Source organism: Pinus tabuliformis, chromosome 6 (genome assembly GCF_031772625.1).
Source record: "Pinus tabuliformis cultivar Carrire ecotype Pingquan chromosome 6, CPIR1, whole genome shotgun sequence".
Lineage (NCBI taxonomy): Eukaryota > Viridiplantae > Streptophyta > Pinopsida > Pinales > Pinaceae > Pinus > Pinus tabuliformis.
In genome coordinates, this window is record NC_142292.1 from 1,602,636,188 (window position 1) to 1,602,659,494 (window position 23,307).

The 23,307-nt window shown below is 35.0% G+C and overlaps 1 protein-coding gene across 4 annotated transcripts; it reads left to right on the plus strand.

Moving 5' to 3' along the window:
* The first annotated feature begins 6,577 nt into the window (after positions 1 to 6,577).
* Positions 6,578 to 11,378, plus strand: LOC149264995 (uncharacterized). Of its 4 annotated transcripts, none has more exons than XM_089429056.1 (4): positions 6,578 to 9,534; positions 9,676 to 9,970; positions 10,111 to 10,197; positions 10,333 to 11,378. In XM_089429056.1, exon 1 carries the CDS (start codon positions 6,630 to 6,632, stop codon positions 7,221 to 7,223), a length of 594 nt encoding a protein of 197 aa, XP_089285182.1. In that variant the 5' UTR covers positions 6,578 to 6,629; the 3' UTR covers positions 7,224 to 9,534; positions 9,676 to 9,970; positions 10,111 to 10,197; positions 10,333 to 11,378. The 4 variants fall into 4 exon arrangements, with proteins under 4 accessions (XP_089285182.1, XP_089285187.1, XP_089285178.1 ...); XM_089429061.1 differs by having other exon boundaries at positions 6,578 to 8,819; positions 9,061 to 9,534; positions 10,111 to 11,378; XM_089429052.1 differs by having other exon boundaries at positions 6,578 to 8,265; positions 8,456 to 9,534; positions 10,111 to 11,378.
* The last annotated feature ends 11,929 nt before the right edge of the window (positions 11,379 to 23,307 follow it).

Here is a 23,307-nt window from a genome sequence, read left to right on the forward strand (position 1 = left end):
AGTAAGATAGCATGCTTCTTCAATAGGTTGTAAACTATCTAATCGTCCATGTATACCTCCAAGAACTGGTGAATGTAGTCTCTGAAAGTTGTGATAACAATTCGGGAGAACACAGCAGGTGCATTATTTAGGCCAAAAGGCATGACGTGATATGCGTACGAGCCCCATTCTATGCTGAATGTTGTTTTCTTCTTGTCCTCCTCTGCTATGCGGACCTAATGGTACCCTGAGAACCCATCTATGAAGGAGTAGGCTTTGTTCCCCACAACATTACCAAGATCTCATCATTGAATGACATGGGGAATTGGTCATGGACACAAGCATTTATGAGGCTATGGTAGTCTACACAAAGCCTTATCTCTTTGTCAAGCGATGGTAGCTTATCTATGAGAAGAGATGTGGCAGCTACATGCATATGAATTGTGTTACAATGAGGCTCGAAGGCCTATTTATTATTCAGAAACAATGGAAAACACTAAACATCCAGAAAACTAACCCTAGGAGATGAAGTGCCAAAACTATGGGCCCCGTTTGGGTAAATTGGTACATCAACTTCCCGGGGTCGTAATTTTGGCATACAATCTCTGTTTGACGCACACAATACCTCGTTAGAAATATCTATTTGAGGAATATAACTTTAAAATGACAAACATCATTCAAAGTCATTTTCCCTTGTTTTCCCAAAAAACATTGCTTAGGGCCTCAAAACAGCTCCAGAAGTTTAGGACCCGCAAAGAAACCAAAAATAGTAAATTGTGCTACAATTAAGGAAACTAAAAACTGAAATAGACAGTGGTGGGGGTTCAAGTAGAATAGGCGGGTGGCCACCAACATCCACCTTGATCAAATTTGTTTCAGTTTGATTAGATGTTGGTATATAATTATTAATTGTTTACTCTAGTTCTCTTTTTTTCATAAGTATCGTTGTATTTAGAGTGAAATTTTAGAAACTTTCTCCTTGTTAGCATTACTTTAAGTTTTCTTTTCGCTCATGAAGACTTTGGATTTTTCATTCTAGGTTGGATGAACCCAAAACCCTGAATTGTTCTATCTACGTGTTTGTGATTATAGCTTCTAGGAATTTTCACCAGAGTCTTTTGTTATTTATATTTTATGTTATATGTTGATAGTAATAAGTTTTCTCTTGCTTCGTGGAAGGGTTTATCTTATATTGACGTTCATGCTTAAAGATGTATCTATTTTTGGGTTCTTCCAACCTAGAAGTTTCAATATTTGTAACTTATTAAGGTCACATCGACCTATATTGTTCAATAATTCATTTTGTATATTTTCTATTAAATTGTTATCAAACATGATTTAATTTCATAAATGTATTGATTCTTCATTATATATGGTTATCCTGGTTTTGTACCCATTGATATATTTCACTATGTTTCTTTTGTTCAATTTTAAATGAACAGGTCTTAATATAACCTTACGGTTTGTGCTTGGAAGCTATAGATTCCATTACTATATATATATATATATATATATATATATATATATATATATAATTCTAAAAGCAAATCAACCACTATGTTGGTAGTACTATTCTGACATACTATTCATATTTTAGTCATTCAAAATTTTCATGTATTTCTAGTTTTATTTTTAGTCTCTCAGCTTGCTAATTTAACTTATCATGTAACCATGCATGAAAGAAAAATGATATGTTTTCTTTCCAATTAGGAAATAAATTCGAGCAAGTATATAAGTTGTTATTTACCATTTCCATATTCAAAAATTCTTGAGTATAATATCACAATATCCTATAACAAAAAGACTTCTTTTCACAGAGCCATAACAATTTTAGTAAATAAAATTCACATAAATATGTTTACTACAATAATTTAATAGTTTTGAAATGGATGAACTCTCTATATTTTCACTAACATCATTCATTTCAATTTATTTCTTATTATTCACAAGAAAACATATACTAAGTTCTATACAGTATTTTTGCAACACAAAATATCTCAAATTCACAGTTGAGAATATCGTCTCGAAACTTTTTAAGTTTGGAACTGATACAGTAATCAATTGGCTCCTCCTAACCTTTGTTACTTTCCTCCACATTACCCCACTGAGCACTTTTGACTGCAAGTAATCAACTCCGTTTCACTTTGTCCTTTCTTGCTTTCTCTCCAGATCATCTTTGGGTGATTCCCCTACTCAACAAGGTGACCAAAAGTGGATTACCCTCTCTACCATTTACTTGTTATTTGATAACTACCTCTCCCTCACCCGACTGGTAGCAAGTAGTTACTAGCTTGTTTATGAGCTACACTTCTCCACTTTCCACGATAGCTTCCTATATTTTAGGGAAGTTAATGATCAATTACTTCAATGATCATTAAGAATTTAATGATTTAGATTAAATGCCTAAGACTTAATGAGTTGTTATCAATATCAACAATTATCTTACAGTCATAACTCATCCAGCCAGGTGTAATTTCAGCATTAGTTCTAGATATTTAATTTATTAACAACATTATAAATAAAATATTTATATTCAACCTTTATCAGTTTATCACACTAATAAACTATTTTCAAATAAGTATTTTAAGGTTAAGATACAATCATACTTAACCATAAATACAAATTTACAACAAAAGCTTCAAGTCAAGGGATATCACAACTATTCACATGTTAGATATATTATGTGTGTGGAATCTAACATGCAATCATAACACATTTATAATACCCTATATTCAATTAACATTCATCTCATGTGCAAGAGTCCAATCATCACATCATTATCATCATGCTACAATATTATGTCACATTCATAGAATTACAATAATGCTCATAAAGATGTACACCAAGATATGGAAAAGGGACCCTCAATCCACCCACAATTATTATTATATAAGCTTCACAAATACATTACAGTGTTGCAAAATATCCAAGAGCTAGGCCTTTTGCTTACTCCAAAATATAGTTTACTCCCAACCAAAAACCTCAAATTTATATGCAAAACACCCTACTTGATCCACCCTTTAGTGCGCACCTTCGGTTGCAAAATACAATTTAGCATATGGCATATGGCTATCAAAATGAGGCCTCAACCTCTTATCATGTTGCAATTACAAGTCCAAACCATCGACTGATATCCTCCTCCAACTCATGCGCAAAAACTCCTCCTCTCATGAATCTAAATCAACATATTGTGAAATATCCAACATGGCAATGTGTGGGCTTGGTTGGCACGACAAGGTCAAATCATTCCATCTTACATGAAACTTCAAATTCAGGCGAGCGCTCACCACCTGAGCCGACTCGTCCACACTCAAATCATTGCACTTGGGTTTGTACGTCTTGACTGACGTAACTCAAGCATAGGCACACTCATCTCAATCGACACAACTTGGGTATTGGCATGCTCATCTCGACCATCTCAAATTGCTCAGTTAAGAAACCCCAAAATGTCACACGATCATCACAAATCATGTAATGCTTGTCATGTCTTATGACTTGACTTGCCCAAGTCGTGACATGCGTGGGTGCCGAAATCTGAGGGTTTGACAACGCCACTCCATACTGATGTTCGTCCTATGAGAACGAAAACCAAACTTACTCATATGGTCCTTTTGAAAAAGATTTGTTTAGATATGGATAAGGGAGAACATGTTAACAATGATAGAGTTAAACAAGTGAAGAACGAACATTAAGGTGGATGGGCAAAAGGGAAACCTAAATTCGTACATATTTTTTTGGGTAATTAGGTTGAATCTAGGTAGGGGCTAGTGAGTTGGATGGAAAAATTATCTATTCACCGATGGGATATTATCACCATGATTATACCAAGATGGAGGAACCATGTACCCCCCAATGGGATGCTATCACCAAGATTGTGCAAGGCTCGCTTGAGCCTAGACGCCCCTTGGAATATTAATTCTTCCAAAGGTGGCTTCCATACTCAACCCCTCCCTATGAGGTTTGAACCTGAGACCTAATTGGAATTAAACCCCACACAAACCAACTAATCTACACTTCATGGATTAAATTTTTATATATTATAAAAAGTAGGAAACGTAGACGGAGATATGAGGAACCCAATTTCCAATTTATTATAAAAGTAGAGAACGTGGTCATGAATCACAAACATGGACGGGTATGTGAAAACTTGTCAAATAACAATTTTATAAAATCCCAAAATGTACTTATGGAGATGGAATCAAATTTAAGTGGTAACGTGACTATTCTACATTTATAAAAAAATCCAAACATATTTTCCAGTAAAAAGGACTCCAAAACTTAGAATAAATAGACAACGCCTTATAAAATTGGAAACGTGAATAACAAATATAGGAAATCTAAATTCCAATATATTATAATAATAGGGAACGTGATCACAATATTGACGTGAAAGAGACAGTGAAGCCAAGTAGCCACATAACCACGACAAATCGACAATGCTACTCTAGGTGCGTAACCGTGTACTAACCAAGGGTCAAGGGTTCGTTATATATATATATATACACACACACAAATATATATATGGTTCACGAACCTCAGGGATAGGCGACTATTACGTCCAAGGAATATTTGTACCAAGAAGATCCACCCAAAGGGATCACTTCCTACCGACTCAACCACAGACTCACCTAACGTCAAGGGCGTTGAGAGAATTGAACCCATGACCTCTCAGTAGCAATGTTGCTTTAACGACGAGGACTCAACTAGTTGAACTAACCCTCAGGGCTTATGTATATATAGTTGAGCTAACCCTTAAGGCTATATATATATATATATATATATATATATATATATATATGATCATCTATAAGGCTTTAACTTCAAACATGATTACTTTTGAAACTCCAATTCACGACCATACTTCCCATTTTTATTTACTAATTAGTAATATATACATCCTCCTCCACCACTACCTCTACCTTTGCCTCCACCACCTCCACCGCAACTCAACTATATGACGTATTCATCAACCATTGGAGTATTGATATCAAGGAAACCTTCACTAGGTGTCTCTACCGTTTTTGGGTAGTGGGCAACAATCATTTCCTGATTCGCCTATGAGCTTATTCCCTTAGAGAAATTGCGACCAACTACCACCAAAATGATGTCACGTTGAACCAAATATAAAAGCAACAATAACAGAGTATCTTTGGATTTCTCAAATTTTGAAGAGCAAGAAGACACAACTGCTTCTTTGTAAACCTTTTCTAGGATTTCAAAATTTAATTATCTCGTGCTCAATTTGAAAACATGGAATTGATGAAAGATTATTCACATAGACCTTGTTCGCTCGGAGAGAGAATTTTTAATCGGAATCCGATACATTTTTTTTCAAAAAATCCAATCATGGGAGTGTTTGAAGTATTTTTTAATTGTGAAAATAGATTCAACACCATTAAAAACCCCTAAAGCACCAAAAACTTTAAAAACTATCAAATATAACCCAAAATTTGTGAAAATCATCCCAAATTTTCTATTCTATTCTAAATGAAAATATAATATAGCATCCTCAAACTAGTTTAATGAACTCACATATATACTATTTCAGCGTAAACATAGCATTATGTATGGCCATCACTTACAAGAACATAACATACATGAATACCAGACGGACGAACGTTGGGAAAAGGTGGAAGGTGAACGTTCAAGAGATAGACTGGTCGTCTTAGTGATTTGCCCATCAAATATATTTAAAAGATTTGCCATACTGTCAAAATGCATCCTTCAACGAGTGAAATATATGTGACACTCATCAAATCTGACAAATGGACCCAACAAATATATTTAAGAGATTTGCGATATTGTCAAGATGCGTCCTTAGCAATGTTAAAACGGTTGAAATATATATGACAGTCATCAAATTTGACAAATGGGTATGTTTTGAAAGTCGTAGTCTAATTAGTTGAAAGAATGGTCTGGAAAGTTATAGAAATTCCGGTCATATTTAAAGAAAATCTCGCAAGAATTTTTGTAAATCTAAATTAGAGTTGTTAAATTTCAAAATTTTAAGTGTTTTAGACTTTTTTGATGGTGCTGAATCTATTTCCACCATTAAAAACACCATTCAAACACTACTTCTACAAATTTTTTTGAATTTTTATATCAGATTCTGACTATTTTTAGCAATCCAAACAATTCCTCCACCTCTATAAACTACTCCGTTTTGAAATTCCAATTGTAAAAAAAACCAGACGAGTACGCAAATCGAAGTGACCAAAAATTCCTATTATAATATTGGGAAACCAACGAAATCATAGACACAGCGAAGCCAGGGTCCCACTGGACCGAACGAAGCGACAAAGAAATAGTGGGTGCATAACCCCGTATTAACCACGGTGAAGGGGTTTTTAAAGGTTGGATGTATATATATATGCACGCGAGAAGCTTCAGGCTTTTCGAAACCCCTGATTCATCTTCATCCCTTGAAATTTGTGTGGACCATCCCTTCTCATTTTTATTTACCAATTTACGGAGTCCTGTAACGAGGTGGAGTGAGGAATTGCTACATCTAAAATTTTAAAATTTAACAATTATAACAAGTTTATAAAAACTAAATATAACCAGAATTTTCATAACTTTTTGGACAACTCACTACGCGTTTACCAATTGGCAAACCGCTGCATCCTCCTCCACAGTTGCCAATACTTGCAATGGGTTCATCTTGCTGCACCCTTGCCTCCGCCTCCACCGCAGCATCCTACCCCACGATTGCGTCCCCCTCCACCGCGGAAGTGGGTACAACCTGCTGCAACGATCCATGCGCCCCCACTGCTGCACTGGGTGCCTCCGCCAACGCCACATCCTCCTCCACCGCTGCCTCCGCCTCCAGCGCCGCAGTGGCCGAATATCCAACAGGCTTGGATGACAAGATGCCAGACTTTGAGAATACAGTCCTGTTGCAGCAACCGCAAAGGGGAAAACCTCAGATCGAGGGGATCACAGGGTTGGGTGGAGTAGGAAAATCAACGTTAGCAAAACAGTTCTTCAATATGAAGAAATCAGATTATCCTAAATCCTGTTTTTTATCTGACATCAAAGATGGGTATTTAATTTCGCTGCAGCGTAAACTTTTGAAGGATTTGGCTCGATTCGATAAGCCAATAGACAGTGTTGATGAAGGTAAAGCGATGCTCATTGAGCATCTCAAACCTTCTAACTCTTTGACTCGATGCCATAATCCAGTAGACAGCGTTGATGCAGATAGAGAGATGCCCACAAAGCGTCTCGAATCTTCTAAAGCTTAAATAGTTTTAGATGACATCGACCATGAGGATCAGGTCAAAGCAATTTTGCCCCTTGAAACCCATGATTTCCTTGCTGGGAGTTTAATATTGATTACATCTAGAAATAAGGATGTTCTCATAAGAGCAAGAGTTGCAATACCATCAATTTATATGTTGACTGGGCTTAACACAAAATACTCGCGAGAGCTCTTCTGCTCCCATGCCTTCAACCAAGCCTAACCGCCTCAAATGTTTCAAGATCTTACAGATAGTTTTGTAGAATGTTGTAATGGATTGCCCTTATCATTGAAAGTGATAGGGGCACATCTTTATGGAAAGAGATATCAAAGTGGGAAGACGAATTGCGGAGGCTTCCCAATGAGGTAAAGGGAAGGCTGAAAACTAGTTACGATGCCCTCGATCACCAGGAACAACAAATATTCGTAGACATTGCATGTTTTCTCAGTGGACAAAACAGAGATACAGCCATCTATGGAGGAGTTTCACGCAGGCGACTGTGTGAAGCTGAAGCGCATAAGTGGGTTGGAGCAGTGTAGAAAGCTTCGGGTGCTCAATGTTGCTCGGTGCTCCGAGTTAGAAGAACTTCCAAACATGGAAACATTGGCATCTATGGAGGAGTTTCACGCAGGCGACTGTGTGAAGCTGAAGGGCATAAGTGGGCTGGAGCAGTGTACAAAGCTTCTGGTGCTCAATGTTGATGGGTGCTCCGCGTTAGAAGAGTTTCCAAATGGGTGTTGGTATCTATGGAGGAGTTTTACGGATATGGAGGGTTATGGCAGTTGACAAGGCTTAGAGTGCTAGATGTTGGTAGGTGCTTGGAGCTAGAAGAAGTGGAAGGTGTTGAATAGTGTACATGGTTGGAGGAGTTCGATCTCTCTGGATGTCCCAAATTACAGTGTTTGTTGTGGGAGTAGGAGGGGGACGAGCTTGGCGGACGATTAAAGGCAGGCGTGGTAGTTACGTGAAAAGCCAAGCAAGAAGAAGCCGGAAAAGCGAAGCAAGCAGAAGCGGTTTGTGCAATGAGAAGGTTTCTATTTACATGGTAATCTTAATTTTTATCTAAAAGAATATAAACCAAAGCAACTGTCCCATCTCAAAGCCGGGGTATATATGAATAATGTGTATGATCAGTTTGGTAATTAGTTAAATAATTATCAAATCAAGTCCGCAATGCATACAGTATACCTGACGAACTACTGATTCATGTTGTTTTTATTGACCACGGACGCCAGCCAACCACATGAAGCAGCTTACCTCCGCTCTCTTAGCTTCACTTCCCTGCAGCTCACATCTAGCAACATCTATATATGGGATAGCAGATCAAATGCTCTTGCTGCTGATACAGCAACCAGTAATCTGAGAGGCAGATGCAGATCCAGTTCTATCTGGGAGAATTGTTCCATGACCTGTTGTAGATGTTTGCATAGAGAAGACACTCCTTGCATGGAGAAGACACTCCCAGAGTACACTTACATTTATTTGGGAGGAGCCATCAATGTCATGACAAAAAGACATCATGGAGAATTTAAATCTTCAAAGGATGTCAAGGCAAACCTCCATTGTTCTTCAAATGGTTGACAAGTCCGCTATTAAGCCGTAAGGGATCCTAGAAGATGTGCTTTGATTATAAAAAAGAATCCTAGATGTGCTTTTATTATCAAAATTCCTTCAAAAGTGCCAAGCTGAGTTCATGACTGTATAAGATGAACGACTCAGAATAATATATGAAATTCTCAATGGTATGAAAATAATCAAACTACAAGCATGGGAAGAAAAATTCAAAGAGTTCATAGAAAATCTTTGAGTTGTTGAGCTCAAATTGTTGTTTTCTGCACAGGTTAATAGAACACATGGCACCATACTCTACTGGATGTCACCCATCATTACTACATCTATAGTTTTTGCAGGGTGTGCTATCATAGGTGATCCACTGTTAACTGCCATGTTCATATTTACAGTCTAGCAATATTCCATGTCATGCAAGAGCCAGTCAGAATGCTAGCTGACATTTTGGCTATATTAATTCAAGTTAAAGTTTCCCTAGATCGTCTGGACATGTTATTACAAGATGCTGAGCTGAGACAAGATGTTGTTGTGAGGAAAGCACTCGCTGGATCCCAGTATACCATCGAAATTCTTCAAGGTATATTCAGTTGGGATCCCAGTCTTCACTGCAAAAACCAACATTGAAGGGAATAAATCTGCAAATTAAAAAAAGGGAGAAAAGGTAGCAATTTGCGGCTCATTGGGATCAGGGACATCTGCTCTGCTATATACAATTCTTGGAGAAATCCCAAAGATTTCAGGAGATGTAAGTTGAACATAAACCTTGAGCAGCAGTAACCATTTCATAGTTGAACAAAATTTTAGATGCAGTTTCTTTGCTTTCTATAGTGTGTTTTGTAGCACATATATGTATATAGAAATTCCTCCATAAACTTTTTGATTGCAGGTTCAAGTATATGGTAGTGTTGCCAACTTGGCACAGACAGCTTGGATTCAGAGTGGGACTGTCAGAAGTAACATATTCTATGGGAAACCAATGGACAAAATTCAGTACATGAAGGCAATAAAAGATTGTATATTATACAAGGATATAGAGAGTTTTTCTCATGGAGACATAACAGAGATTGGGGAGAGAGGATTGAATATGAGTGGAGGAAAAAAATAGAGGATTCTGTTGGCCAGAGCACTATATAATGATGCCGACATTTATCTATTGGATAACACCTTCAACTCTATTTAATGTGAGAAATCATTTTGTTTTGTGACTTGATTTATTGGTTTTGTCCGAGTTGATTTCTTGCTCTTTGATATGCATAAAGGGAGTATTCAATTTTGAATAGGGATTGAATGTATGATTCCTATAAACTTAAATTACTTGCAGGACTCTGTGACGGGAGCATTGACAATGAAAACAATAGTATTAGTCACACATCAAGTGGAATTTCTTCCTACCGTCGATAAAATCCTGGTAGAGTCTAGACACATAATCTATCTTCTATGGACTCAATCAGAAAATTCACTTTATAAAATATCGTGGTTTCTTACAAGTTAATCTTCCTTCTGGAGTTTTGAATATGGTGGCATATCTCATCTATCTTCACAGGTCATAGAAGGTGGATAAATCAAGGAAGCCGGGAGCTATGAGCAAATATTAACATTAGGACAAAAGCAACTTGTTAATGTGCACAGGGAAGCCATGACTTCTGCTAATCCAGTGAATTATCCTGCTTCAGTTTGATCTAAACAGACTAACATAAGCCCATTAGAACTTACCAGGACACAGAGTGCAAGTGCACTGGTTAGAGAAGAAAGAGTAGCAGATATTTCCTTTAACACAAGGCAATTGATTGCAGAAGAAGGGAAGGAAATAGCAGATGTAGGATTGCAACAATACTGTGATTGTATTCGTGTAGCATGAGGGGCATCACTTTTCCTTTGCATTGTACTGTCACAAGAAGCATTTGTTGTTGGTCTAGTAGCATCTAACAATTGGCTTGGGCCTTGGTGGTTTATGATCATTAAGGTCATTCAAAACCACCGGGTCCAAGACAACAATATTACCTTTTCCTTTGGTTACACGGATTTGGGAAAACTTGATTCCTCAAATAGAAGAGTCTCTTACAACCACCTCTGTCCATCTGGTATTTTCTAACACCATTTCCTTAATAGTTTTAGATCCTTATTAATCCAGATCTATTAAGAAACGATAGATGGAGATTATACTAGCTCGGAGCCATATTATCCCAGATCTATTGGGTACTCAGAGGTATCCATTTTTCTTGGCACTCCTTGCAGTTCGGTTTTTTACCCTGCTAAAGCTTAAAAAAATCAAAATTTAACACAGGCATATCTAAGGTTGAAGTAAACTATGTTAGAATGTAATTCCAAAGTTAATGTGGATTTATACTAAACTGGTTGTTTTTATACTTTTTATTTTGTAATATATCCTGGAGCCATGCAAAACTAATTGTTCTCTACATGTAGTAATACAAAGACAAAAACACATACTCAGGGACCTTCTCCATCGCAGGGTATAGAACACCTCTTATAGTAATTCAAACACATAATAGCTTGCGTTGGCCTTTTATAACATACAATATGCTTTTCAAACAAATTGTTGAGGTTGAAACTTTGTGTCATGGAGATAAATTCAGATGCATTCATTAACACAGGCTGTGTTTCTTTCTTCTCTGTGACAAGATGATCCTAATTAAAAGAAGTAGCAAAAACCTAGTCAAAAGATTGTTCTTTGAATATTCAGAATTTGAAAAACAACATTTCACACACAAGATCTTATTTTTCTGAGTCATTAAAACATCTACTTCATCCAAATTATCTCCTTCTTGAAACACTTGGCTGGCCTGTAAGCCTTCTTAAAACATTCATTCTCTAAAATCTCAGGTACCAATGGAGGATATAAATGTGCATGTTTTGTTGCAAACCTCATTCCAAAAAAAAAAAGTTGCAATTTCATCACACAGAAATCCATGACTTTTTAATCTTTTCAAATTCTATGGCTGTCAAGTATGAGATGGATTCAAATAACAGTGAAGGTAATCCATGGGACAAGCTGAACATATTTGCAATGTTATAGGATACAATTCCATACCATTTTACTTACTGTCTTTGGCCCTGGGTCCAAAATTCTAAAAATCAGTATTTTTGCACAAGAAGAAAACCATGGAGGGAAGGTGAAATGAGCTTTATAAATCTACAGTTCAGTAGCATCACGTCAGTCATTCGGTTCCATTTTTATAGAAGTGCTAAAAAGAAAGTAGATACAGCAAAAGTATGTAACTTTGGGTTCTTCTGGCATTATAGTGTCAGAGGATTTGATTCATGAAAAGGCAAGTAACCAGACATCAAAACAAATAGGATATCCAAACTAGCTAATTTGTGCTTCTCATTTTTGTAGATGCAAGCTTGTCAATCGGAAGGCTACATACAGACCCTACTTTTGCAAGGTTTTTTGAAATTAACCATAGCTATAGGGCAGACTCAAGAGAGGGAATAGACCATTACATTTACATTATGAGTGTACTATCTTACATGATCAAGACTCAAATGGCTGTCTTTGGTAACAAAGGTTTAATGTGTCTCGTTCTGTTGTTTGTTTTAAGTTCACATTGCAGAGTCTTGTTTTCTAGTTGTAAACCCTGCAACTGCTCCATATACAGTAAGCCTAACGAGTTATTTCGTGTTAGTTTAAGGAATCTTGTTACCAGGTGCAGTGTGCATCAAGGTTAATATGCATTGAGGTACATTTGAATTCCATGGTTTGCTTGTTTAATGTAGCCTTCTTTCATTTGTTTGTTTTAAGTTTACAGTCTTGTTTTCTAGTTGTAAGCCCTGCAACTGCTCCATATACAGTAAGCCTAACGAGGTTTTTTTGTCAGTTTAAGGAAGCTTGTTACCAGGTGCAGTATGCATTAAGGTTAAATATATGGCATGAGATACATTTGATTTCCATGGTTTGCTTGTTTAATGCAGTCTTCGTTCAGATAGTGGAATCTATTTTTATCAGAAATAGTTGAAATGTTGAAGAAGGTTTAAATATCTCTCTAGCAGGGGAGAATGCTATTCCAAGATTTGATCAGATGCATACAATCAGATCATTAGGAATGCCAATCTCCGACTGCCACAAGATGGTCACAACACGACAGTGTAAACCATGTGTACATTCACTTATTTGAGAGTGAGGCTACAATGAACATTTGTTTCGGCCTGATAATTGGAAGTTATTTGTTTCATTTGTTGGAAAGATAGCACGAGGGGCCTCAAATTCATGGGAGCAAGAACATAGAGATACAGACTCATTTGTCTATGCCACGGTCCCATTGCTCCAAGAGGCCGCTGCACTTATGCATAATTAGGCCTAAAGCACACCTTTTTGTAGAGCAGACAAAATATGAATGTACCAAGCAAAATCTGAATGTAAAACATACTTATTGATGGAAATAACTAATGTGTTATTTCACCTATCCTGCTCCTCCGTGTGATCTTGTGCAAATACAGGCTTTTAATGGCTATGCCAACTTAGCATAATTAGTCTTTGTTACAGTAACATGACTTCTAGTGCAGTACAATTAGCCTTTATTACATTAGCATGGCCACTGGATATTATAATACCCGGTTCAGAGATGGGTATCGGCTAATAGCTTCCATGTTTGGTAGGCATAGTGCAGTACAATTAACCTTTATTACATTAACATGGCCACTGGATATTATAATATCCGGTTCAGAGATGGGTAGCGGCTAGTAGCTTCCATGTTTGGTAGGCGGGGATGATTTTCAATTTTACTTGCATTGCACTGAAGGATTGGGAATAGCCAGGAGATGCACAAAGCTCCCCAGAGAAGCTGATCAAACAGGTCGCTCTAGACGGGAAGAATGCTCTTCCAAGATTTGATCAAGATGCATACAATCATATCGTTAGGAATGCCAATCTTCCACTGCCAAGAGATGTGTGCATTCACTTCTGATTTGAGAATGAGCTAGCATTTATTGAAATTGAGAATGAGCTAGGATTTGTTTCCGCCTGAAAATTTTGTCAGAAAGATGGCACAATGAGGGGCCTCAAATTCATGGGAGCAGGTGTATAAAGATACAGACTCACATGTTTATGCCACGGTCCCATAGGTCCAAGAAGCTGCTGCACTCATCTATAATTAGGCTTATACCAAAGTATAAATGTAAATTTATAAATATTATATTCAAAATTATAATATTTTACTGTTTATTAATATTAATATTTATAAATTAATGAATATTATATTTATAATAATAATATTTTATTTTCAGAAGGGATCTGCGGCTCTCGGAGGTTTTGATCCCGCGCGAACTAAAAATGCAGCAGGCCGCAGCAAGGAAACCTGTCATCGAGGACTCTCTCGGCAAACCCATCAACCTCTGGATCGAACCGCCTCGCAGGGATTTAGATGGCTACATCGTGGGGAAGATGTGGGTGCAGGCACCCAAGAACTGTCTTGAAAGGAGAACGCAGAACAGCATTGGCGATTTCTCCGAGGCGATCACTGATGCCGAAAACCTGCAAACGGAGGAAGGGAGACTCCCAGGACGAGATCGAAGTATCTATGCTGCTGGGAGAACAGATCTCGAGCCACAGGCCGCGTTGGAGGCTGGATTTGGAATCAGATCTACTTTTCTTGCCATGAATTTCTCTTTTCTCTGGTTTGACACGGCTTGGATCAATAAGGAATGGCCGTTCCATAGCCTACGATCAAGGTAGAAATCGGCTACATCGGGCCTTCAACTATTAGGAATCAATTCCCAGCGGGATCCAAAGGGGCAGCCGGAAAACACCCAATGCCGGCACTCTGGACGAAAGGATTCTGGGGTCGTGACCAGGTCTGTGGAGCCAGACCTGACGCAGATCTGATCGAGTCGAATCTGGCAAACAGGGCAGATTTGGAATTAAATGACTGCTTCCAAATCTTTGTTAGAAGGCGAGCCATATTTGCCAGGCTATCGGGCCATAAATGAATGGCGGGTGTTTATGTCCACGGTTCGATTTCAGGCTTAGCAAAATCGAACGGTAGGCATATACACCCGCCGTTCATTTATGGCCCGATAGCATGGGATTTATTGATCCCCTTGTTAGAACGCCCCAGGGAACTCAACAATGATATGGGTTTCAGCGACAGACAGTGTAAGAGATCTGAAATACAACATTGCAAATCAGATCGGCTATCCCGCTGGTGAGCAACACCTATTAACAAGAAGCAGATCTCTTCACGACTTTCGATCCATAAAGGATTACAATATAAAGCCATGAACTACAATAATTCTCAATCTGAGACTACAAGGAGGCGCAGCATCTGGCAAAGGCACTGTAGGAGGCAGCGGATCTAAACCAACCCACATCCCAGATCCACTCCAGCAGCATAGAGGTGACAGAACATCTTACAAGCAGATTTTACAAGGAGGGAAAGCTTCTCCAACAGATCCGAAACAGGCTGGATCAGAACCGAGCCCATACATAGTGGAGCAGCTGCAGCACACTCCAGAACTAACAATTGAAACAACAGAAGCAGAGAAGGTATGTAATAGTTATGAAAAGCAAGCTATCATCTGCCGTTTTAACGGTTTTTGGCCCAAACCATTTGATTTGTTTCATTGGATTCTCACAAAATGGTCTCTAGACTGTGAGATCCACCTCTGCTCAAAAGGGTTTTTTATAGTCAAATTTCAATCCCCAGAAGTCAGAGGTCTTGTGATCCAAGAAGGACCTTGGTTCTGGGGATCTTCGGGTTTTTTCATCACTTCATGGTTCCCAGATTTTGATGCAAACACTTTCGTTGTATCTAAGATGCCAGTATGGGTTCGTCTTCACAACCTCCCTATCCATTTTTGGGATCAAAAGGTGTTGGCAAGCATAGGCAATGCCATAGGCAATATATCAAAATGGATACACAGAGAATAGAGGAAATAATTTTTACTTTTGCACGCATATGCGTGGAAGTAGATCTCAGTAAAGGATTACCGGGAAGCATAAAACTGAAACATAAAGACCGCAGCTAGATGCAGTCGTTAGACTATGAAAATACAGCTTTCAGATGCAGAATATGTCGGCAAACTGGACATCTCCAAAATGCTTGTTCGGAATATAAAAAGAACAGTGGCAGAAAGAAGAGAACTGGCGGTCAACAAAAAGGATGGAAATTCAGCCATTCAAATTCGGAAGAGGAGGAAGAGGATGAAGAGGAAGACCCTGATCCAAACAAAAGTATCCCAACAGAAACACAAAAGACTTCTATACAAGAGACCAATGAATCACAAGCTGAGAAAATGGAAATTAGTGGAACCAAAAGGCAGCATTCATCAGATACCTCAGATTCAGACAAAGAAAATCCTAGACCCGACGAAGAAAATTCACTCCAAATTGTTCCCATAACCCCAGCACAAGGAGAATGGTGAAAGCTGGAGAAGAAAAAGGGGAGGAAGTCTTGATCCTTCAAGTTTGGCTCCTCTGTTCTCGCTGTGGTTGTTTGAAATTTTGCTTCTACTTCTTGTCCATTCTTTTCTCATCATTGCTCTCATCTCTGACAGGCACTGGCTTGAAATCTTCCTCATCCGAGGAGGCCGTGCATTTTGCTCATTAACGTTCTCTACTTGTTTTCCGCTGGACTGAATATTCATCCAGCGAGCTCTATGATTCACACATTATAGAGCAAAATGAATGCTTTAGCATATACTATCCTGGTAATAAAAAGTTTGATTTTTTCTTTGGAAAAAAAAATAATATTTTATTTTCTATTTATATTAATATTTACCTGTTTAGATCTATCTATCATGTGTCTAGAGGGATCAAATTCTTTAAGGTGTAAATTTTTCTTTAAATTCTACACTCTAAAAAAAAAATTTGCACCTCAAAACATGATAAATCCAAAATAAAAAAAATCTAAACTATATTTAAGTCTCTATTGAATATTTGGCTAGACTTTGAAACTAAAATCTCCTTTATTTTAATTGCGATGAACATGTTAAAACTACGTTCTCAGAGATCTTTGAGTTCCTTCTCTATTATCTAAAATTAATTGTCTCAACAACAGAGTAGAAAAGGGATTTCTAAACTGGGGATTTCTAAACTGTTATATTTGTAGGAGGCAAAGGCTACGAATTCACAAGACGATTCTTAATTTTTTCATAATGTTTAATAACAAATGAAGTCTGTTTTACAGTGGGAAACCTGTCTTTTATGGCGCTGCCTTTCTCAACAAAGGAAATAATATTGCCTAAAATACAATATTAAAAAAGTAAGAATAAGAGTCATTTAATATGAGTGCTTGATTATACGCTGGAAGTGCTTTGATACACGTATTTTAAAGTTAATATTTATCACAATTTCAAATGGAATTGTGTTAGAAGCTAATGCAATAAGCTTGCAAAGTGGGAGTATATTGAAGAATCCACCCAAGGGTATAGGAGATATTTCCATTGAGTGTCCTGTAGGGAAAAACCCTTTTTATCATCATATTGGTTTTCTTTGTCAACTGTTTTATTTTGTCTGAAATATGTTTTGCAGAAACCATGGGATATATGCTAGCGGCAATCGTTTTAAAGGCAATAGGACTCATGAATGCTTTTCGTAAATATCAAAATTTTAAGAGGCCTAAACAACATCAAAAATTGATACCATACATAGAGTTGACAGAAGGTAGTTATGTCAAGAAATTTGAGCGGTTTCGTGAATATGCAGGTAAGCTCAGTAACCTCTAAATTTTATACTATGTTTGAAGTCTCTGGTGTTTATTTTTGTCAATCAGGTTTTACTGGTCTTTTACTTTACGTTACAGTTTGTCTTGTTAAAATTTATGCTAAACTATAGGCTATAGGTTATTAAATTGGGAAAAAATATTTTGGTTTTGAATAAAATTGTTATATTAAATTTAGTATTTTAGAGTCGTTTTTTGTTTAGTAATTATATTTACGGTGAAAACATACCTGTAATATAGCTAAAAAGATAATTTGAAATTTCCAAATTCTACATTTTATTTAAAGAAAAAAAATATTGTTTCAATGAATCCTTACCAAAAAAAAAGCATAAGCTCTTGAGTTTGCTCCCGGTATATGTGATTCTCTTGACAAGCTCTTCAGTTTGCTCCCCTTATATGTGATTCTCTTGACATTTATATATTTACAGTGGACCCTGGGTACACAAAATGGTAATGCGTGCAAAGTAGATAGAACTGAATATTAATATTTTTAATATTTGGAGTCAAGATTTATGTAACATAAAATTTGACGATCAAAGTAACTACAAAATGGCGTGAAGGATAGACAATGTTGTTTCATGAGAAATCTAAGTCAAACTTTTGACAACAAGATGGCACGAAGGTTCCACAATGTTGTTTCGTATTTAATTAAACAAATAAAAAACTATGGTGTGAATTTGATGTCAACCATTTTTCGGATGGTCCACAATGTTGTTTCATATTTAATTAAACAAATAAAAGTTTATGGTGTGAACTTGATGTCAACCAATGAATTTGGCAGATTGTTTTTTGGATGGTCGTGCTTCACTCGTGATTACCAGTAACTCTTTTTATTTGGAAAAGATATATAAACTTGTGAAGTAATCTGCTATTTTAAATTCAATGATGGACTACTTAACAATTAAAGAGATACTTTTTTAGCCGATGGAAGCATGGATAATCAAAATTCACTAGACAATTATTTAAAATGAACAAAATATTAAAGTTTACTAATATGAAGCATTATGTCTTTTATTAACATTTTGTTGTTAATGTTTTTTCATATTTTTATTAACATTTTGTTGTTTCCTATTTAATTAAACAAATAAAAGGCTATGGTGTGAATTTGATGTTAACTAATGAATTTGGCAGATTGTTTTTTGGATGGTCCACAATGTTGTTTCATATTTAATTAAACAAATAAAAGTCTATGGTGTGAACTTGATGTCAATCAATGAATTTGGCAAATTGTTTTTTGGATGGTCATGCTTTACTTGTGATTACCAGTAACTCTTTTTATTTGGAAAAAATATATAAACTTGTGAAGTAATCTGCTATTTTAAATTTAATGGTGGACTATGTGACAATTAAAGAGGTACTTTTTAATCCCGTGGAAGCATGGATAATTAAATTCACTAAAAAATTATTTAAAATGAACAAAATATTAAATTTTACTAATATGAAGCATTATGTCTTTTATTAACATTTTGTTGTGAATGCTTTTTCATATTTTTGTTAACATTTTGTTGTTTCATATTTAATTAAACAAATAAAAGGCTATGGTGTGAATTTGATGTCAACCAATGAATTTGGCAGATTGTTTTTTGGATGGTCCACAATGTTGTTTTGTATTTAATTAAACAAATAAAAGTCCATGGTGTGAACTTGATGTCAACCAATGAATTTGGCAGATTGTTTTTTGGATGGTCGTGCCAATGATAGACTATGCGACAATTAAAGAGGTACTTTTTTAGGAGGTGGAAGCATGGATAATTAAATTCCCTAAACAATTATTTAAAATGAACAAAATATTAAATTTTACTAATTTGAAGTATTATGTCTTTTATTAACATTTTGTTGTTAATGTTTTTTCATATTTTTATTAACATTTTGTTGTTAATATTCTTTGATACTTTTATTAACATTTTGTTGTCAATATTTTTTTATACATTCAGAAAGTATCATGTCTTTTATAAATATTTTTTCATACATTTAGATGTAATATAGTATTTGTTTTGAATATATTTTTAAAAATGAGGAGCTTTATTATAATATGGTTGTTAACTTTCATTTCAATATTTCAATTATTATTTTAGTTGTGTATTTCCAACTTAACACAAATACATTAAACAACCTAAATCTAATACAATAACTATTATTTCAAACCAAAATACAATTTTTCCAATTAAACAATTTCATCAACATCTGTTTGCACCTTGTAGGGCAATTGTTAATATATACTTAAACCAAAATCTTAATTTGAACGGAAAAAATGTTAACCCAAAAAATATATTGGTTAAATAGTTAATGGGACAAAGAAAACACCCTTTAATCCTTAGGTTAGAAGTTCTAGGATAAAATGAGGTCAAAGACTTATAGAATATATTTATGCCATACCTTTTTAAGGCTTTCTTTAAAGAATTGTCTAAGCATAAAAGTGCATATATGGTTGATGGTGTTGTGTTCTAATGGGAAGTGTCAAACATTTGTAGAGTGCAAAAAGAGTCTGACATTGACATCATTACTCATTATGTTTATAGGAGGAACCACTCGCTTGTGGCTATTCCCATTGGCATAAAGGTCATAGTATACTAAAGATTATACTTTATGGGCCACATCTCTCAACCAATGTGGGATTATTTTTAGTATAGAGAGATATTTATATCATAAAAACAATTCAAAAATGCAAAGAGGGAGAGGCAAAGGGGGGGAATATTGACACCACAACCAATTAACCATTATGTTACTCACAAATACCACTTGTACCTTCAATGGAAAAATGATCATGGTATATCGAAGGTTTATATGTTAGTGTGAATTATATTTATCTATCAGTACAAAATGAGTTTTTTGTATTGAAAAATATTTATATCATAAAAACAAGTTCAAAATACACATATTTGAAGTGTATCTAACTTAATACTATTTGTTTTTTAAAGATAATATGACATAATGTTAAAAATGATTTTTTAATGTTTCATTAACAAAATTAAATAACAAAAAATACTTAAAAAAATAAAACTTCGTACCATAAATTAAAAAAATAGAGAAGAGAAAAGAGAGATTTTTTAAGGATAATAGTGAAGAGAGGAAATTTTTGATAACATTATATGAAAAATGTTTTAATTATAAAATATTGTAAAGAAAATACTTTCAAATTTATGTTCCAACTTTTTAAGTGATTTGTTTAGTAACATAAAATTACATGTTAATTATGATAAACTCTATTGGTTTAGTAACATAAAATTAGATATCAATCATGATAAGCTATAAAATTAATGATCAATTTTTTGTTAGATAAAGTTTAGTATTTTTTCTTTATGTTGTAACTTTTAACTTATTTGTTTAATAACATAAAATTACATGTTAATTATGATACATTTAAAGAGAGAACACATACAAGTGATTCAAATTTGAAAAAATGTTTTGGAATAACTTGTTCAAAGTTCTTTTTTATTAAACCCAATGTTTCAGACTTCTATGTGAGTCTATCTTCAGGGGAATGCCCAGATTCTTGAGAAGATTGATGTGGATTAGAGCAAAGAAAATGCAAGGATATATATAGTGATAGATGAGAGGAGTGTTCTGGAGTCCACTGTTAGGAATTTTAATTTTAATTTTTAATATAATTTATTAGGTTAATTTAAGAGATAAATTTAATTATGTAGGAGATAATTTATTATTATGCAAGTTAATACATGAATACTCATTCTTTTTATATATTGATTAATTCTTTGTATCTATTATTCTTATCATATTAATATATAATTAATTATGGTTCATACCTTTATTCAAAAAACTATTTTATGATTCGTACCTTTATTAAAAAACTATTTTATAATAATTTTTTAATATTATAAAAACCACGATGAGGTGAAAGAATTAATCTAAGTTTATATGATTTATAAATAAATTAATGTTAAGTTTATTAGATTTTTTTGTAATTAGTTAAATTTAATTAATTAGGATATAGCTATTCTATGTTAATTAGAAATGTAAAATAGTAATTCTTTTTAATTTGAATCTTTATTACTAAGCTTTAATTTATCAGGCCTATTTTTTTAATATATATTTTTAATTATTTTTTATTAATTATGAAAAATTCATTATAAGTTAGAATAATTAATCTAAGTTAATAAGATTAAAATTATAAGTTAATGTTAAAGTTATTAGATTTGTTGTTATGAGAGGTATGATTTAATTAAGGGTTTCAAGTTGTTGCTGATTATAAGACCACCATCTCGGTTCATATTGTTCTTTCTCTTTTCGATTTCTATGGCTTCTTTTATTTTTTGTTTTAGGTAGTGCTCTTCCTTGATGACAAGTTTGGCATATTCCATACAAATATAGTGTGAGGAGGAGAAAGCATGATCTACAAGAGCGATTTTGATGTTTTGTTTCTAGATATGTCTGTAGCATGCTCCTTAAGCCTAATGTTTAATGATTTGCCCATTTCACCTATGTATTGTTTCCCACAAGAGAAAGGGAATATGTACACTCCTTTTTGAAGTCTAGGGTTTATAGGGTCCTTGGCTGAGTCTAGAATTTTCTTAATAGTGTTAGGGGGAGTGAATGCCATGTTGACGTTGTGATTTCTTAGGATTCGTGAAATTTTATCAATTCATTCCTTTTATTTAAGGTAAAGAAATTTCGGGAATGTCAAAGGTTTTCTTTTCAATATTTTTCTTTAGGGTTTTATTAATGATGTTTTTTATTAACGATGTTTTTATTATAGCCATTGTGTTCAAAGACTTGTTGGAGGTGTTTTAGTTCAAGATTTAGGTGCTTAGGGTCAAAAATTCTAGAGGCTCTAGTAGTTAATGTTTTAATAATTCCATATTTTTGTTTCGGATGGTGATGAGAGTTGTCATGAAGGTATCTTTTGATCTGGGTTTTCTTCCTATACACTTTAGAGCTAAGTTTCCCATCTTTTTTGGAAGAGGATGTCAAGAAAGGGAAATTGGTTATTCTTTTCTACTTCAATAGTGAATTTAATGTGATTTGAGAGACTATTAATGTGAGTTAAAAATTCTTCAAGTTTGTCCTTACCATGACTCCATTTTGCGAAAACATCATCGACAAATCTTTTCCATTCTTATGGGGAATAAGGAAAGGATTTGAGGGTTTTTTGTTCAAAATGTTCCATGTATATGTTTGCAATTATTGGAGATAGAGGTGAGCCCATTGCTACTCCATGAGTTTGTGTATAATTTTTTCCTTTAAAGCTAAAGTAAGATGATTTTAAGCAAGTTTTCAGGAGATCTACAGTTTTTCTATCAGTGATAGATTGCATAACATCTATGGCTTCATCCAATGAGATCTTCATCATTCATTTTAAGGTCTTTGGTCCATTGAACGAATGATGCAGAATCTTTTATATAGGATGATGTGTTACTGGTTAGGGGACGCAGTTTTCTGGCAAGGTATTGAGCAAGGAGGTAGGTGGGTGAACCTATGGTATTAACTATGGGTCTTAATGGGTTGCCTTCTTTATGGATTTTGGGAGCACCATATATTCTAGGAGTGATGGAGCTAGTAGGGGTGATTCTCTTTTTTGTAATAGCGTCTAGAGAGGAATTTTTAATTTACTTGGTGACCTCCTTAAGAATTTTAGCGCTAGGGTCTTTATCTAAAATTTTATAACATCCACTATTGTTTATGTGATCTTCCATTTTTTCATCATAATTAGATTGATTCATAATCACTGTTGCATTTCCTTTGTCCGCTTTTAAGATAATTATGTCTTTGTTCTTTTTTAGTTTGTTTAGAGCTATTTTTTCTTCCTTAGTTATGTTGCATGATGGAGGTTTGGCATATCTAAGAATCTTGGCAATGTCTTGTCTAATCTCTTCAACTTTGGTTAG

Bases quoted from the DNA above. Each gene is read 5' to 3' on its own strand.
- LOC149264995 (XM_089429051.1), top strand. From the start codon at position 6,630: ATGGGTTCATCTTGCTGCACCCTTGCCTCCGCCTCCACCGCAGCATCC.